Source organism: Ursus arctos, unplaced genomic scaffold (genome assembly GCF_023065955.2).
Source record: "Ursus arctos isolate Adak ecotype North America unplaced genomic scaffold, UrsArc2.0 scaffold_20, whole genome shotgun sequence".
NCBI lineage: Eukaryota > Metazoa > Chordata > Mammalia > Carnivora > Ursidae > Ursus > Ursus arctos.
In genome coordinates this window covers 9974594-9994365 of record NW_026622875.1, presented here as the reverse complement: position 1 = coordinate 9994365, position 19772 = coordinate 9974594, and the positions used below count along the sequence as shown (strand labels likewise).

Sequence of the window (19772 nt, the reverse complement as noted above, 5' to 3'; positions counted from 1 at the left end):
TGTGTGATGCTAAGACCAGGTCAAAGTCTAGTGCTTCCGCAATAACTCATGCTTTTGGTGCTAATGGATTAGAATAAATCTCAGTAGAACCAGCGTTTAGCTATTTGGATAAATAATGAATACAAGTTTGGAGACGTTTTCACTCAGTTTTCTTCCGTAAGAGGTAAGTTCAGAAGTAGTGGTTTCCATTGAGATTGAGAAAAATATTTTATTTGATGTAATAATTTTAAGATGATATCGCTATATTTTTTAATACCCAGTGTTCTTCCTACTGGTGTTCAGTATCCATTTTAAAATTACATATCCATCATAAAACCATCTTTCCAAGTCAGAGCTATTCTGGTTTATCCTATTACCAAGGCAGCTAAAATCTACCTTTTTAAACTTACCCTTTCCTTCATTTTAGTTTTCTTTACAATCGTTTACTGTTGGAAAATACCAGGGCTCAGTCCTTTTCTCTATCTACTCTCACTTCTTTGGTGATCTCATCTCTGCATGAAATGCAATCTATATGCTGATTGCTCCAAAATTTGTATCTCCAGCTCAAACCTTCCTCCAAAATTCTAAATCTTATGTCCAAACCTCCACTTGCATTTTTAATAAAATCTAAAACTCACCATTCCACAAAACTAAACTCTTGCTCTTTCCTGAAAAAGCTGCTCTGCCCATAGCCTTCCTTTTCAGGGTTGATAGCAGCTTTGTTCTTCCCACTGCTCAGGTCAAAAGTTTAAGTCATCCTGGACTCCTCTCTTTCTTTCAGACCTCACATCCAAGCTAACTGGAAATCAAGTTGGTTCTATTATCAAAATAGACTCAGAGATCAGTAGAACTCATGTTTATTTTAGTATATATACAGACAGGTAAATACATACATAAATCTAGTAGCTGTTCATATGTGAAATAGTAGGTAGAAGAATGACCCCTCTGCAAAGATACCCCCATCCTGATCCCTGGAACCTGTGAATATGTTACTCTCCATGGCGAAAGGGACTTCGCAGATGTGTTACATTTAGAAGCCTGAGATGGGGGGAGTAACCTTGAATTACCTGGGTGGGTCCAGTGCAATCACAACAGTCCTTAAAAGAATCAGAGGAGGAGATGTGACAACAAAAGTAGAGTGTCACAGTGATGCAATGTGGATTTGAGAATGCTATGAGGCTGACTTTGAAGATGGAAGAAAGGGCCGTGAGCCAAGGAATGCAGGAAGCCTGTAGAAGATGGCAAAGGAGAGGGAACAAATTCTCTCCCATAGCCTCCAGAAGCAACATGAGCCTGCCGACATCTTGATTTTAGCCTACTGAAATTGATTTTAGACTTCTGACCTCCAGAACTGTAAGATGAATTGGTGTTGTTCAAGTCACTAACTTTGCAATAATTTATTACAACAGCATAGGAAACTTAGGTTAGTAATATACAATTATTTCCTAACTGCCTGCAAGGAGGGTCAAGAAGCAGTGGCATTCCAGTAGTAATGGGTCCATCTAGTGCCCAGATCCTGGTTTCTAAATATCATTCTCCAAAATGAGGTAGCAGGGCTCCTTGGGGAAATGGCTGATCCTAGGGCTGAGATAGAGAAAATGCAAGATAAATTTGGGGCAATTTATAGCACCAGAAAGTAAGGAAGCACTGTAGAAAATGAGGATACTTCAAACAGGAGTAAGACTGAAAGACTTGTATTATATTATAAATACATAATAAAATATATAAATACATTGGTGAGAAGAGACAAGTCCTCCTCACAAAAATTCCAATTAATAAATGCAGAAGGAATGAGGGAAACAGAAAATCACCATTAAAACGCCACAGCAATAATTTCTGCAGGCAAAATTCACTGATTAATGCTAAGCTTAAAAAAATAGAATATTTGCATAGCCTCAAAGTACCTTCCCCCAAATATTTATTAATTACTATAGTGATTTTATCATGTGTCCACAAATTCTTTAAAATTCCTCCCTCTAGGAGGGGAAGCTTAATTCCCACCCCTTGAGTGTAGGCTAGACCTAGTGACTCACTTCTAAGAAACCTGGAAGATACCCCCCTTGACCAAGTGATCACAGTCACATCACAGGTAATAAGGCATGTTGAGATCACGTACCCCCTGGTACGATGAAACAAGAAAGGCCCATCATCTCTGTGATGGTCATCTCCCAAATCTAGAATCTTAGCACAGTTACAGGAAAATTGATAAACTCAAATTGAGACAAAGTCTACAAAATACCTAAACATTCCTCCTCAAAAGTGGTAATATCACGAAAGACAAAGCACAGATTGGAGAAGACTAAGGAGACATGACAGCTGGTTTCAATGTGGTGTCCTGGATTGGATCCTGAAGCAGAAGAGAGATACTAGTAGAAAAGCCCATAAAATCCAGTCCGTTTCTCCCTATCACAATGTAAATGGCCTTCCATGACAGTAGGAATCCTAAAGTAAAAGAAGATATTTTATCCATTGATATATCCCAAGCATCTAGAACAGTATTTGGCACTTGGTGGAGGTACAATAAATGGCTGTTAAATTGAATTTAACCTGACACATCCAGATCCCTAGAGTATGGATGAATCTCCAAATGGTATCAGAATCCCTAGAAGCTTTCATATAAATTCTTTCTGTTCAAGTCAATGTATGTATATTAAATAAAGCTTTATGATTTAGGTTTAATAATTGTTTTCAAAATTCATGATATATTACCATATTAAATTACCATTTTTGTGATATATTACCACATTAAAAATTTTTGTAGGTCAAAATAGGTGAACATTTCAACTTCATGTAATTCAAGTTAATATTCTATGATTTTTATCAGTTGCTTATTACTAATAATTTTAACTCAATTCCAATGATTTTTAAATGACTTGATTGAGGTATGGTTGACATACAAAAAGCTATGTATATTTAACATATGCAATTTGATGAGTTTGGTGATAAGTACACGTCCATAAAACCTTTACCATAATCTATAGCATAAACATATCCATCACTTCTTTTGCCCTCTTTATTTATTATTATTATTGGGTGATTAAAACATTTAACATAAGATCTACCCTCTTAGCAAATTTTTAAATATACAATACAGTTTTGTTAACTGAGCACCTATTTGGTACAGTATATCTCTAAGACTTGTTCATCTTTCATAACTGAAACTTTGTATCCTTTGACTAATTAATACCTCCCTGTTTCCCCTTCCTTCCTCCCTGGCAACAATCATCCTACTCTCTGCTTCTGAGTTTATTTATGTTAGATTCCTCTTCTAAGTGTTATATGCAGCATTTGTCCTATGCCTGATTTATTTCTCTCAACATAATATCCTTCAGTTCACCCATGCTGTCATGAGTGGCCGGATTTCCTTCTTTTTTAAGACTGAGGAGTACTCCATTGTATGTGTATACCACATCTCCTTTATCCATTCATCTGTCCTTGGATATAGAGGTTACTTCTATGTCTTGGCTATTGTGGTAATAGCCATGGGAGTGCAGATACACCTTGGAGATAGTGATTTCATTTCCTTTGGATATATACCCACAAGTGGGATTGCCAGATCATATGGTTGTTCTATTTCTAAGTTTTTGAGGGAGCTCCATACCGTTTTCTATAGTAGCTGTGCTAGTTTATATTTCCATTAATAGCATACAAGGGTTCCTATTTCTCTACATCCTTGCCAACACTTATCTTTTTCTTTCTTTTTAAAATAAAAGTCATCCTAACAGATGTAAGGTGATATCTTATGGTGGTTTTGATTTGCATTTCCCTGATGATTAGTGATGTTGAGCACTTTTCATATTCCTCTTGGGCATTTGCATATCTTCTTTGGAGAAATGTCTATTTAGTTCCTTTGCCCTTTTAAAAATTGGGTTATTTGGGTTCTTTGCTAGAGTTATGGGAGTTCCCTATATATTCTGAATATCAACCCTTAATCAGGTAAATGGTTTGCCAATATTTTCTCCCATTCCACAGATACCCAAACTGGGATAGTTGGTCACTTTTCTAATGCCCATATGAAAATGTATGGAAGATTTAAAACTGTAAGAGTTCAGTCTCTGCAAGGGATACCACACCAGCCAGGTCTTCTGTGCAAGAGCCATTTGCCAGTGGGCATCTAGACTCCAGAACTCCAGAAAACAAGATGTCTCTGGGAACTCTGTGTCATGGACCAATACTTCAGAGAAAGGCCCCATCCTGCACCCACCGTCTTTGTAGCCACCAGGGAAAGGAGTGATTAAGGGCTGGCTCTAAGGACATAACCACAGAGCGTTGTGTCTGACCCAAAACTAATAAATAGTATCTTAAATACAGAGATTTCACATTTTAAAAGTCAATATTTTTAGCTTCTCATGAAAAAATGGGAAGATCTGGTAATTTCTTTCTTTCGTGCCAAAAACTTGTTCCAGCTGAGCGGCAGATTTGCGCTTCCGACGGGACGTTTGTTTCCAGATCAGCATAGGGTCCACCTGACTCTTTCCTTCACCTGGTCCTGGCAGGCGTTCCAGTTTACGGCCCATGCTTTAGCTGAAAGGGGGAAACAGCAGAAGGAAGACATGCTTCAGAAATGAATGATTCGGATTTCAGCTCTACAATGGCCAATTTCTTAGGTAAACTTCCAGAACTTTATCTACTTCCTATTTGAAATGCCAGCATATAAAGAATTTCACTGTCGTGAGAAAACATAAACATGAGTTTTTAAAAAAGGAACATAAACATGAGTTTTAAAACACAGAGATGATCTTGTTTGGAGGAAGACAATAAAAGAAAGCCTATATTGAAATTTTATTTCATTTTATAATATAGTTTCCAGAAGCCTAACAAAACAAACATGTTCATTATGCTAAAACAAAATAAATATCTATTTTTCAAGTTTTGAGGTGAAGTATATGCTAACTAGAAAACTAATGTCTCCTCTTGGAAGGGGAAAGAACCAGAAATGTCATTTCCATTTCTAAACCTTCATTAGATGAAAGGAAATCAGTAACACTCGCTTTACTTACAGTAACTTTTTATCCAAAAGCCTGAGAGTCCTGTATAGTAGTGATCTTAGATCAAAAAAGTAGATTTTATGTTAGTTTCTCTGCCTCTCCATGCTTTTTTTCCCCAAGTGGCAGCTGTCTTGAATTTGCTCTTGCATATATTTCTTAACTTAATGCTAAGTGAAATCAGATGAGCAAATAAAATCGAGTTATTGTAAAAAGATCTCCAAGTCTGCACAAGTCCTTAAACCTAGTTGTAGACCCTACTTTGATTTCCTGAAGTCTGACACAAAGCAAAGAATCTTACCGTACTATACATGTTTATTTTCTTATTTACTCTGGGGTTCATATAGATCTAAATATATGTAATTCCACTGGTAATTGGAATGAAAGCCACTATTTATAAATCTTTTCTTCACAACATACTTAAAATAGATTTAAGTCTTACTGACTACAACATTGTCTGTTTTACCAGATACTATTCTTTTAAATATGAATTTCAATGATGTAAGCACGAGTGAATGCTCCATTTGTTCACACAGTTGTCACTATTCTCTATTTTGCATCGGTTTTGTGTCTGCACCTATGCTACCTTGCTGTCCCCAAAAGCATGTGAGTTTCTGACCCCTGAATTATCAATGAATGGACCAACGTAATGTTCACCACAAGTAAACTAGAGCTGGATCCAGAAAGAGAGCAAAGACTGTTCTATAACCTTTACTTACTGTTTTAAAGAAGTCTCCATGCCCAACGTGAGGCTTAAACTCATGACCCTGAGATTGAAAGAAAGTCACATGCTCTACCACCTGAGCCAGCCAGGTGCCCCTGTAACCTTTACAAAGAAATTCATGGATCTCAAGAAAAAGACTGTCAGGTTGTTACTGATCCACGCCCATGCTGAGATGATGTTTTAGGAGAAGTTAGAGAGATGGCTGGAGACAGAGTTCCCAGCATGAGCAGGTGTGTGTCAGAATCACCTAGAGGACCTGTCAAAACACCATGGCTGGGCCCCATCCCCAACGTTTCTGACTGAATAGTCCTGGAGTTCAAGTATGTGCGTTTCTAACAGGTTTCCAGGTGATGCTACTTGTCCAGAGACCAAATTTTGAGAATTACTGGAGTAAGAAATACCCAGAGATTTGAAATAGTTTTAAGAGGAAGGAAACTTCTTTATCAAATTTATTTTTCAGGTTACACACACGCCTATATCCACATGGACTTTACTTTCTACTAAATGGTTAAAATTCCTTCAGATAGAACTTAGTGGGAACAATAATGATAGTACTGAATAATTACTGGAAAGCAATAAATAAGATTGGGAAGGATGTAAGAAGACAAGTTGGAAAGCTAGTTAGAGGGGGTGGGCTTTATAAATAGAGAGTACATTGACTTGAAAGAAGCCAATCTCTATCTCCACAACACCGAAGGACAATGTAGTTTTGGAGATTTATTTGCAAAGATGACTCATACCACACAGGTCTTTGGTCTGGTTGTTAAAAAAAATCTTAAATAATCTGCTAGAAAATAAATCAAATCTCTGTTGTGATCTTTTATCAAACAATGGATGGGTCAGACATATAAATAAAAAAATTTAAAAAGCACAACATATCAAGTAGTCTTGTCAGAAATTGGTCTAATTTGGGGCGCTGGGGTGGCACAGTCATTAAGCGTCTGCCTTCGGCTCAGGGCGTGATCCCGGCGTTCTGGGATCGAGCCCCACATCTGGCTCCTCCATTAGGAGCCTGCTTCTTCCTCTCTCACTCCCCCTGCTTGTGTTCCCTCTCTCGCTGGCTGTCTTTCTCTGTCAAATAAATAAATAAATAAAATCTTTAAAAAAAAGAAAGAAATTAGTCTGCTTAACTGCAACATGATTGGTGATTACTGAGCCTTTAAGTTTTTGTCGTTCTTCAAGTCCTTCTACAGGTAGTCACCAATGCGTGCAGCGTCGATCTCAAGGGCAAAGGAATTCCAACAGTCTTTCCAGGGCTGAGTATTGAGTTGGACTTTCCCTTCACTGTTTTCTTACACTAAGGTGAGTAATCAGAGACTTCTCCTAAAAGAAGAAAATTCTTGTTGATAGCTGTTAGGCAAAATGATTTCAGGCAATGAATTTCCAATGCTTCTTGGTAGCTAAATTTCTTAACATGACATCAAAGAGAAGTCAGATATGGTTTGAAAATGTAACACTGTGCTCTGTCCTACACTTGACCTTGGTCTGCTTTCTTCGAGATAATGCATCACAAAACCTCACTCTCTGCTTGGACCCTACTTGGCTTCTCTTACCTGACATGCTTACACACCCCACCACTTTTCTTTTCAGAAGTTTTCCTTGTCACCATCTGTAGATAAGTTAGTAAGAGCAATGAGCTGTTGCTGCTGCTATTGTCTTTAAACCTCCTTGGATTCCTGGATGGGAGTCATCACTAAAATGCCACTGATTTATTTTTTGTCCTTCCTCTAAATTGAATTTATGTAGATGTAGATTTTTTTAAAAGTCTTCTAAAGGATTACTTTTTTATTCAGTTTTTTAAAATTTTAATTCCGCATAATTAACAGAGTTATATTAGTTTCAGGTGTGCAGTGTAGTGATTCAGCACTTCCATGACCACCCTGTGCTCATCACAGCAAGTGCCCTCCTTAATTCCCTTCACCTATTTCACCCATCCCTCTCCCCGCTCCCCTCTGGCAACCATCTGTTTGTTCTCTATAGTTAAGAGTCTGTTTATTGGTTTATCTCTTTTTCCTTTTGCTCATTTGTTTTGTTTCTTAAATTCCACATGAGTGAAATCATATGGTATTTGTCTTTCTCTGACTTATTTTGCTTAGCATAATACTCTCTAGTTCCATCCACGTCATTGCAAATGGCAAGATTTCATGGTTTTTTATGGCTGAATAATATTACATTCTATATACATATACAATCTCTTCTTCAACCATTCATCTATTAATGGACACAGGCTACTTCCATATCTTCGATATTATAATGTTGCAGTAAACACACAGGTGCATGTATCCCTCTGAATTAGAGTTTTTGTACTCTTTGCGTAAATATCCAGTAGTGTGATTGCTGGATCATCTGTTAGTTTTATTTTTTGAGGAAACGCCACACTGTTTTCCAGAGCGGCTGCACCCATCTCTTTCATCATTGTTTCAGAGTCCACTTCCTTCATCCCTTTAGTTTATTCCTAGGTATTTTATTATTTTTGGGTGCATAAAGGATTACTTTTGTGGGTGTTCTGCATCATACGTAAGTCCCAGGATTGTGAAGTGAAGTCTCTAAACTTGAAATTTTTAAAATCCTCACATTCTAGAGACATGCACCAGACAACCAGACAATCGGACTTTCCGAGCTCCCACATCATCTTCACTGTCCACCACTATCAAGGCTGGTAGGGAAATGAATACATCAGCTTCAGCCTTAGCGAAGAAGAAGGGGGAGATGGGGAGACTTTTGAGCATCTCACAACAAGCCCAGCTGTTCAGTGCTTTAACTACATGAAGACATAGGCTAATGGGATAGAAAAATATAAGCAATATAAGCAATACATGTCACACCATAAATAAGACCAAGTCATTTACTGTAGGAGGCCAATGCTCTCTCCATTTCTGTCAGTCTTAAATACACACATTGGGAGTTGGCATCTGTTACAGCAGAAAGACTATACAACAGCCCTGGGTCAAGTTCTGCTTGAGCTGGTGACCAGCTGTGAGACTTTGAGCAAATTTGCCTTCATAAAGCCCATTTCACACATCTGGATACACCTGCCTTTCATGAGAATCAAGTGAAATAATGTATAAGAAAGCACTTTTACAACCATATCCTGTAAACTATTTTGTAAACACATTGAAATGATTTTGGATTGATATCCGCTAAATTGCTGATAGTGGTTCCCTCTGAGGAAGTGAGCAGCCCTGAAAATAGGTAAAAGGAATCTGAGCTTTTTACTTTCTTCTGTATTGTATGAGGTTTTCAGGGAGAAGAGGTCATTTATCACAGACGTCTCTTTTAATGATAGTCTTCTTCATGCGTTACTGTTATTAGAACTATGCAAGCATCTAAACACCCTTGACATCCAGGGATTACAGCTGGATTTGCAAGCACCTGTGTGATTGTTGTTACAGTGGTATAACATGAAAACCCTCAACTCACTCTCTCCTCTGCAATTATAGAGAAAGCTTGAAAATTCCCTGTCCCTTTGCTTCTTGGAGGAGGCTCACATTGAACCAAAATTTAAAGTCTAGAAGGAGGCAGTTATATAAATTTAGGTGTTGGGAAAGGGGGTGGAGTACGCCGGGGCCAAGAGTAGTTCTTTTCCAGAACAGAATGTGCAAAGTTGGCTTAGAGCTAGAAATGAAAAGTAGGCAGCTCAGATATATCTGGTTAAGGACCTTAAGTTCTATGGTACAAAGATCCCTTTATGTCAAGGGACTGACAACAGAAATCTAAGAACTTGACAACATTACATAGAAAGGGGCTGCGCTAATAGAAAACTGAAGCAGATGACAGATGTCAGGCCATGGGACCTAAATGTGGAGACCAAGAGGCATGAAAACAAACTGTTGCCTAGAAGAAACGAATGTAGTTGTCAATTCAAATGCAGGTTGGAGATTTCCTTACCCTGAAATTTGGTGTATCTTATAGTTCAAAAAGGATCTTGTAATTTGGTGATCATACAAATAGCTGAAAATAATTTGTAATTTGAAATCAGAAGATATGGGTTCAAGTTTTGGTTGTAGCGGTCGCTAGCTATATAATCATGAATGAGTCTCAACATCTCTGTACTCCAGTTTGCTCATCTTCAGCGTGGAACTGATGATAATTTCTACTTCACGGAGTTGTTGAGTGGAATAAATAAGAACGTAGGTAAGATGTAATGAGGAAAATTGTGCTATTAATAATGACAAAATAATCTCTTACATTAGCTGAGCATGTAGAAAGTGCTAGACACCGTGCTAAGAGATATGTCTCATGAGGCTGTTTGGTTAAAGGTAACATGTAGGCATTCTTCATTTATTCATTTATTTTCTTGATATACATCCGTTAGACATCCTCCTGTCCTGTCTAGTGAATCCTACATTGTCATACATCCTACATTGAAAGAATTTATTACACTTATCATGGTGAACATTTTGTAATCAATATAAATGTTGAATCACTATGTTATACACCCGAACCTAATATAATATTATATGACAATTATACATCAATTTTAAAAAGAGAGCTTACCACTTACCAGTGGGGGATCCAAAGGGGAAAAGGTCTCACTTGGGAAGAACAAAGAACCCTATTTGCTTGTGTGTGTGTGTGTGTGTGTGTGTGTGTGTGTGTGTGTGTGTGTTTGGAGGTATGGGTGGTCAGATAAACTCTTACCAAGATGGTAATGTCTCAAAACACTGAATTCTAAAGTAGTTCTCTTCAAACTGTTGATCAAATCCACTGGTTTTAAAATCATTTTGGTGGGTTGAGACCAGTGTTTTGTTTTAAATGATCACCGACCCTACTTATTTGTGTCAGAAGACTCTGAGGATCCAGAGATGTTGCTAGAGTGGCAGTGAGATCCAAAAGGCTCTCAGCACGCTTGGCATTCTGATGTGACAAAGGAACTAGAGCCTGCTTGCATAACCCTGAGGGGACCCCTGGGCGAACTCCTCGCTGTTGAAGGAGAAGTCAGGCTTGAGGAACTCGACACAGTGATTGTGAATTCAGGATGGCAGGTGCCACCTGAGTCTGTCTGGCCCTGCCCTGGGTCTATGCCTGGGTCCTAGGGAGCGCGAGGATAGGCTGAAAATAAAAACTAAAAGAACTATTTAATTAAGCCCTGAGACATGTTGTGACATAGGCAGCACTGCTTTAGAACTCCACACATGGCAACTTGCCCACAGACCAGCACATTCAGGTCCAGTGAGGGCTGCCATGGGAGAGATGGGGGAGATGGGAAGCCCATACTGCCTGCGAGAAACTGCTGGGTCCTGCAGAGGAGAAGTGGTGGCTAGAGCAGCAGACATATGTTTCAGCCCACGTGAGACCCTCCTCACTTCCTCACCGGGAGGGTGCAAGAGCCAAAGAAGTTGGAATTACTGATGGTAAGGTGATCTCATTCCTCCACACAGGCCACTGAGACCGCAAAGAAGTGCTGATTACATACAGCAGGAAAGTAGGAAGAGAAGGAGAGAGAGTATTAAATGAAAAGACAAGAGCAGAAAGCAAAGGGAAAAACAAAATTGGATGAATCGGGCCAGATGCTTGAGGAGGGGATCGTACTCTGTCTGACTCCAAAGCAATCTCTCCGTCTATTGTCACCAGGCTCCAAAGCAAGTTTCTAGCGTTAGTAAGACAAAGACTCTGCCCAATGTCTGTAACATCCTGACGAGATCACCACGTGTGTTAGACCGAGGATTGCATTTTCTAAATCCGAACGCATCCTATCCTGAGGATACCTTCTCACGGTAGAGATGGGAGAAAACAAAGAAGGCGCCAGTTGGAGGCTTTGAGCGCATCAATATGCAAACCGCTTAAAAGCCTGTTTCCATTTACTTTCCACTTCTGGATCAATTTTGCAGAGCAGGTAACCTATAACTCAAAACAATTTCTCCATGACCCTGTTTCATTCGGCATCAAGATTCTAATCAATATCCTATTTCCTTTCACATTCATAGGCATAAGCTCTAAAAATAACTTTATCAGATATATATTTGTGTCATTTGGGATTTTGAATTTATAAGGGCATGTATGCCCAGCCCAAGGAAATTACTGAAAATGGCCTTAAATCTCAGATAATGGCCAGACTCGGAAGCCCTGGAATATTTCTGTCCTTCCCAAAAAGCCATCACTCTGTACCCACTCATGACTCGTTCAGATGATTTATAAGAAATTGCTTACCCATCTCACTTTGCAAAACAAGAAATCACTTTCAAAGAATGGAATAAAAGTAAAACATTCATCCATCTCATTCTCTGGGAAATTACCAACTCAAAATATTATTCTTCTGCTTTTGGTGTTCTTTTCTTTCCACTAAAGGAATCTTAGGCTAATGTATATTTATGTTTTAAGTGGACCTGCTCTGCTTGTCCAATAAAGAAGAGAAAAGAAAGAAAAAGGGGAAGGAGATGTCTGAGACACTGTAACTGGCAAAAATGAAGGATAGTAAATAAAACAAACAAGAAATAAATATAATAAATAATAAAACTAGGAAATAATTTCCTCAGGAAAAAAAAGAGATTGAGGTTTATTTTATTACAAGATCGATAGATGAATATTACTTGAAAACTGTTCTATCTGTGCACAGGGATCTCTCTTCCAGGATTTATTCTTGGAATATTCTCCCCTCTACCAGGCTTGGTAGGTCATGAGGAGTTTTCTTAGACATTTTAAAACTCAATGGAATTTATCACTTTTCCCAGACACAGAGTGTAATAAACAGCTTTCTTTAAAGGTTTTTCTATTTTATTTCCTAACAGGTATTGGAAAAGCAATATATCTCAGCTTTGACATCAGTATAGGTCTTGGGGCCAGGGGGCGGGGGGCGGGGTGGGGGGAGGCATAGAGTATGGGAGTGGTGATGATGTAACGCTTAGCATTCACGCCATCAGCAATGTTAAGGAGCACTTAACTCATTATGCTCTTCTTCTCAAATAATTACTGTATTTGAGTAAATATCTGTACTTTGATAGACTGTAAACCGAAGACTTGGGAAATTCAAACACATATAAGATTCCATGCCTTGTAAAATTTATACGCAATCACCCGCTTGAACCTATTATAGGTCACTAGTCACTTCTTCGAGAATTCCAATCCAGCTTAAATTGCTTCAACAACATCTTTTTTTTTTTTTTAAAGATTTTATTTATTTATTTGACAGAGAGAGACAGCAAGAGAGGGAACACAAGCAAGGGGAGTGTGAGAGGGAGAATCAGGCTTCCCACGGAACAGGGAGCCCGATGCGGGACTCGATTCCAGGACCCTGGGAACATGACCTGAGCTGAAGGCAGACACTTGACGGCTGAGGCACCCAGGCGCCCCTCAACAACATCTTTAAAGTTCAAAGTTAGAACATCAACACTGTGTATTCATGAATATTGTAGGGGGAAATAATTACCCATTTGATGCATATATATTAGTTGTCTATTTTGAACTATAGTCTATAAGTCAGAAAGATAAGAAATGGATTCACCCATAAAGGGCTTAAATTTAATACAGAAAATAAAATTCATATAAAATATTAGTGGACAAATAATATTACGTATCATTATAATTCATGTAACTTAAAAATATGATTTAATATTACATAATAAAGTGCTAATTTTTTGCTGTAGCAATCAACACAAAAGTGGTTGGAACTTACCAATATAAGCTATCATGGATCAGTGTCTATAGATATCAGGGAGTAATGCCTACATACACACATATATTATAAGTGTGTTTTCCAAAATTACGTGATAATAAAAATTACCTGGAGAATTGATTTTTTTATAGGCTTTCTCCAGAACTACCGAAATGAGCTCTTAGAGAAGGAGCTTAAAGAATCCATATTTTTAACAAATGACTCCATCGATTCAGATCGGGCAGCTTCAGAAAACACAGCAGTCCTCACAACAATCCCATGAGGATATTATTATCCCTCTTTTATAGTTGGGAAAACTAAGGTTAGAGAGATTAATTAACTATTCAAAGGACTCCCAAGTTAGGATAAAACCATCTGACTTCCAAAACTTTTGTTCTCTTTACTGCACTAAGCTTTCTTTGTTCTCTGAGAAAACGATCCAGGTTGGATGTGAAAACATGGAAATGAAATACTTACTATAGAAAAACTCATTCCTGTTGCTGCTTAAAAACATTACCTTCTGTGGTAAAGTGCTGGGGAAAAGAATATGGCGCCCTTGAAATTAGAAAGCGCGTATTGATCTAGTCCCTCCATTTTACACAAAGGCAGCATGCATCGTTCTGTACCTGGCTTTTTTCACACAACACTCTGACCTGGAGATGACATCACATCAGTATATAGAGACCCCTTCATTCCTTTTCACAGCGGCCCAAGTAGCACGTTATGTAGGGGGAACTCAGCTTATTCCGTCAGTCTCTGTTAATGGGCTCTTGGCTTGTTTCCAGGCTTTTGCTATAATACATTACGCCTTAATGAATAGGCCTGCGCATGTGCCATTTTGCACTTTTACCAGTGTGTATCTGTGGAAATTGCAATAATTTTAGAAGAGAGAAAGCTGGGTCAGAAGTTAAATACATATTTAATTCTGAGAGATACTGACTGTCAAACACCCCTAAAAATGCTGCACCATTTTTAATTTCTAAAGACAGTATCTGAGCATGCTTTATTCCCCACAGCCTTACCAACATACATATTATCAAACATCTTTTTTTTTTCCCAGCTGAGAGGTGAGCAATGGTTCTCCAGCACAGCTTTAGTTACAGTTCTTTTATTATGAGCAAGAGGTGAAGGGCAAGTTTATATTTACCTCTTGTTTTCTGTGAACTATCTCTTCTTATCTCTAGCTCATTTTTTTTTTCTACTGTTTTTTTGGGGAGGAAGAGGAATAGCCTAAAAAAAATTTAATGTAATTTAATTTACCGAACTTCTCCCTATTGGTTACGCATTTTTAGTCACAGTTTGGAACTTTTTCCTACCCCCAGGTTTCTTATAGTTGTTATTTGTAGATGGAATCTTTAAAAGTTCTGGAAGAGATTCTTATGCACACCAAAATACCAGTTTACAAATCCAAGTTTATGAAGTGATGTCAAACATTGCAGTTATTTACATGAGAAACGTTTAATAATCTGTCATGTTCATGCTTTTCTTAATTCTTCTCAGTGCTGTCACTCTGAAGTCTTCTTGCCTGCATGATAAAATATTCCATTAGTAAAACAGAAGAGATTATTTCTGGAGTAATGTATGGCCTTTCTGAATAAACATATTCAATTATTGAAAAGTTCACCTTTCTAAGAGAAGACGACGTAAACCATTACGATACAGCCCACAATCCAGCCAATCAAGAGAAGAATAGGGACCAGAAGGCGCGGGGATGTAGACTCTCCTTAAAAATAACAAAAGAAAACAGATCAGGTAGATCGTTTTCTTCTGAATCCAGAGACTAAAAGGAACCTGCTGATATCAAGAGAAAAAAATACACCCTCACGTCATTCCCAGACATGATTTATTATCTTCTGTTCTACGAAGGGTATGTGGGAGTCAGCTGGCTATTTGAAACAGAAGACCTGTGTTCAAACCATAGGTCTTCCTTTTACAGTTATGTGACCTTGGGCCAGTCTGAGCTTGGACTTCCTTATTTGTAGAAATAATGGAACTTGTGATATCTACCTCCCTGAGCTGTTATGAAGATCAAATATGATTGTGTGTGTGTGTTTAGAGTATACAAAACATATCCGGGCATTTGTTCAACAACGTAGAGAGCAGCTGTTTATATAGAAACAATCAAAACGGACTCTTCAGGCAATTTCTCCTAAACTAAACAATCATAACATAGGGAAAGGTGTTGAAAATTGTTCCTAGTTTTGATAGCGGACTTTAATCGTCAGTATCGCAGGAAAAGAAAAGCATTATATCTTGTATGATCATCTCGATTAGAGAAAAGAGATTCTGTTTTGTTAACATGTTCAATAGGGCAACTAACACTGATCCGACACACACAGAAGACATTAGGACAACGATCCCTTCTGTGTCTTCTATTCGTACCCCTATCTGAAAAAAAGCAATTTATAAAATTACCATTTTTTAATATTCATTGCACACACACATCACCCACAAAAAATTAAAGAAGAGCACAGAAAGACATCATATAGAATTAATGTCTCCGTGTTAAGGACTTGGATATATTCTTAATTGAAAAGCACAATTAGGTTGTATGCCATCAGCTAACAAAGAGAACGCATATTCTTACAATTGTGTGCCTATTACAATTTCCATCACTTTAAAATGTGAAGTTTTTGTTAAGTGCTGTTAAAACAAAACCATCCGGAAAAGAGACACTTCTAAAATTAGGAGGCACTCTTACAAAAGCAAACTTTGTGCAGTTAAAATGAATTTTAATAGTCTAAATCTGTTTCCAAAAATGGTGGAATCTCTCTTAACTCTTGCAAATTCAACGGGTGTTCCTTGTTTCTCCATCTCGCTGTGACCTTGAACAAAGCATTAACCACTAAATGGAAAAATCTTTCTCTTTACCTGCCATGCGATATTGCTTTAAGGATAAAATGAACATTATGATATGCCCTTTACTCTCATTTCGATGAAAGACTTTTTATGAATTAAGGTGCCATTATAGTGGAAGTATATAGCAGTAATTTTTTTGAACAGTTCATACATATGATTTAGTATTTTTCCCAATTTCGAAGAACTTAAAAATTAATACCAATATTTTAATGGAGCATTTATAAATATCTTACACAAGAATATTTTAATAGAACTCTAAAATTTACATAAAATAAAGCCCTTAAAGCATATATCTCATTATTTATTACTCCTTGTAAAACAATACAGTTGACTCTGCTTTTTTTTTCTTTTCTTTCTTTTAGAGAGAGAGAGAGAGAGAGAGCAGGGTGTAGGGCAGAGGGAAAGGGAGAGAAAGAATCCTAAGCAGAGTCCAAGCCCAGTGCAGAGCCAGAGGCAGGGCTCAACTAGGGGCTCCACGTGGGGCTCCACCTGGGGCTACACCTGGCGCTCATTATCACGATCCTGAGATCACGACCCTGAGATCACGACCTGAGCTGAAATCAAGAATCTGACATTTAACCAATTGAACCACCCAGGCACCCCAACTGACTGTGCATTTTAACACTCAAAGTATACCTGCATTTGTGTTTTTAACACAAATATTTTAAGTTTTATCATAATCTCTAGCATCATTTTTAAATAGGAATATATGGGGAGCCTGGGTGGCTCAGTTGGTTAAGCGTCCAACTCTTGGTGTCTGCTCAGGTCATGATCTCAGAGTCGTGAGATTGAGCCCCACTTTGGGCTCCACGACCAGTGTGGAGGCTGCTTGAGAGTCTTTCCCCACCCTCTCCTGACCCTTCTATCTCCCCTACCGTTTTCTCTCTCTCACTTTCTCTCTCTCTCTCAAATAAATGAATAAATAAATAAATAAAATCTTTAAAAAAAAAAAGAAACAGGAATATGTAAGAACACAACATACTTTGCGTAGGTCACTGACATTACAGTGCAATCAAACACAAACCCTCTTTTTTTTTAATTTTTTTAAATGATTTTTTATTATATTGTGTTAGTCACCATACAGTACATCCCTGGTTTCCGATGTAAAGTTCGATGATTCATTAGTTGCGTATAACACCCAGTGCACCTTGCAATACGTGCCCTCCTTACTACCCATCACCAGTCTATCCCATTCCCCCACCCCCCTCCCCTCTGAAGTCCTCAGTTTGTTTCTCAGAGTCCATAGTCTCTCATGACAAACCCTCTTTTTAAATATGAAGAGTGATTTCAAAATGCTTCTCTCTGTCCAATCCTGAGCATGCCCAAATGGTTATACCTGGAAGTATCCTTAAGGGCACTGTGCTCTGAGACAAGACTGTCTGTGTTCAGAACCTGGCACCACCACTTTCTAGTATGTGGTCACAGGCAAGTGACTATACTTGGCTATGCCTCAGTGTCCTTATCTCTGAAACGGAAATGATGATAATACTGCATATCTCCTGGGATTATTGTCTGACTTGAAAGAAACGCTTCCTGGAGGTATTTAAAGAGTGTTTCTTGAATACAATATATATTCAGTCCCTTTTGTCATATTAGACTCAATCATTTTCTTAAATATAATACACATTTTAAAAGCAGAAAAAAAGAAATTCAGACATGAAGCATATTATGGATGACTAAGCCCATTTAATTCATTTCATTTTAGAGGCAGAAAACCAGGTCCAGAGAGGTAGAGGGACTTCCCCTAACTCACAGGGCCATTTAGTAGCAGATCCGACAAAGAAATCAAATGTCCTTAATTCTGGTCCAGCATACCACAATAGCTCCAATCCAGTACAACCCTGGAGAATAATTGGCTTCTAACTCATCTTTTGAAAAAAGCATGAACAAATTAAGCTCTTTTGTTTGATCCTTTTAAAAAGCATACATAACGTACAGACGTGGTCCATAAATTGTCCATCCGATGTGTTTCCTGTAGCCATGCTAACATACATGGTTAATGTCCCCTTAGCTGTGATACCACATTCTTCAGAATAACGGAGAAATACGAAATCCTGGGGAACGTAAAATAAACCAGGGAGCTTGGACCTTCTTTTGCCAAGAGGGTCTGATGCCTTAAATCTTACCTTTTTCAGCCATTCTTCCTGTTGCTGGGTGGGTTGGTCAGAGCCACGCTCACCTCTTCGTTGTTGTCATCCAGCGTCTCTTTGAACTTTAAATAGAGAGATATCTGAAGAGTGTGGCAGCTGCCCGTCTCCTGACTGCCAATTGTCTGCAGAGTGATGTAAGGCGTTGGAGAACAGAGCTCCTCTGGCTCTTTATCCTGCTATTACGGAAGAAACTAGGGGCTACATAAGCTAAACAATTCAATAAGCTGAACTATCCTAAACCAGAGATGGGCAGATTTTTAATTCACGCAATGCCTTCAGACAACATGGAGAAAATGTTTAAGGAAGGGGGTGCACAGAGGAAAATGGCATTGCAATTAGACAAGTTCTATCCAAGAGGGAGGATGACCTATTGGGGGAAAAACACTTTGGAGTTGGAGAGACCTGGCTTCAAATTTCTGTAATGAAGGCCAAGTTGCTTAACCTGGGTATCAGCCTCTTTAATTTTAAAATGAGTATAGTGATATCTATCTCCAGTAGAGATGTCGTAAAGATGAAATGAAAAAGCTGTGTGAAATACAGATGTTTATTACATTACAGGATGCAAAAGAAGAAATAAATTAAGTGGTGCCCCTTGCTCTGAACCGTTCTAAAAACAGAACATTTTAATACAAATGTACTAGAAACTAAAACAACAAAAGGCTGGGGTATTGCCTAGAATTTTCAGAGAGCAGTCATAAGCTTGTTTTTATTAGCAATGTATAAAAATAGGACATTCCATTTTTCAAAGTCCAACCTGATTTATATAACATGACCTAGACTGTGGTCTAGATTCTCCCTGGAATAACTTTAATTTTTGGGTCTGGATGGAAAAGTTTTGCAAAATGACCCTGTGACCAACTGCCTAAAAAGTCCACCACGAGATGAAGGGTGTCCTCTTGTAACAGCCAAGACTGTCCTGATCAGATCCATTGCCACAGAACTCCAAGAGGGATATTTCCCTGCACGTGACCGCGTCTCCTCCCCCGATCACAATCCATGAATGGTTCTCCATCTCCTAGAAAATAAAAATCTGAACTTATTAAGATGCCTAAAGCACCTCATCTTTCTACTTGCCCATTTGTAGTGATGCTTCAGCCACACTGAATCCCTCGTGGTGTATGAATTCAGGGTGCTACTACCCACATAGGCAAGGGGAACATTTGATTTTCGACCTCAAGTCATATACCTATAGATTTGACTGTGCAGCCAACAATCTGGTGAGTTTACACTATGATTACACACTATGTTTATGTTATGTCATTTACTTTTTTAAAAGATTTTGAGAAAGAGAGAGAGAGCATGTGCGTACAAGGAGAGGGAGCAGCAGGCAGAGGGAGAGGGAGAAACAGGCTTCCCACCAAGCGGGGAGACTGGCGTGGGCCTCAATCCCAGGACCCTGGGATCATGACCTGAGCCAAAGGCAGATGCTTAACTGACTGAGCCACCCAGGTGCCCCTGTTATGTCATTTAAACCAAGTTGCCAT

General features: G+C 38.5%; 1 protein-coding gene and 2 long non-coding RNA genes across 3 annotated transcripts in view; 1 reads left to right on the top strand and 2 right to left on the bottom strand.

Annotated features, from left to right (window-relative positions):
- Positions 1–820: 820 nt before the first annotated feature.
- LOC130544412 (uncharacterized) lies at positions 821–7336 on the bottom strand. Its single transcript, XR_008960673.1, has 2 exons — positions 6820–7336; positions 821–4503 (listed from the first exon to the last, which is right to left on the bottom strand). It is a non-coding gene; the product is annotated as an uncharacterized LOC130544412 (long non-coding RNA).
- Positions 4500–19772, top strand: part of LOC130544413 (uncharacterized) — a 29554-nt gene continuing 14281 nt past the window's right edge. Inside the window, exons 1-2 of the long non-coding RNA XR_008960674.1 lie at positions 4500–4586; positions 6871–6990. This is a non-coding gene — a long non-coding RNA (uncharacterized LOC130544413). The remainder of the gene's footprint in view (positions 4587–6870; positions 6991–19772) is intronic.
- STRIT1 (small transmembrane regulator of ion transport 1) lies at positions 12778–18392 on the bottom strand. Its single transcript, XM_044383509.3, has 3 exons — positions 18265–18392; positions 14904–15002; positions 12778–14804 (listed from the first exon to the last, which is right to left on the bottom strand). The coding sequence occupies exons 1-2, from the start codon at positions 18275–18277 to the stop codon at positions 14908–14910; spliced, it is 108 nt and encodes a 35-aa protein (XP_044239444.1). The 5' UTR covers positions 18278–18392; the 3' UTR covers positions 12778–14804; positions 14904–14907.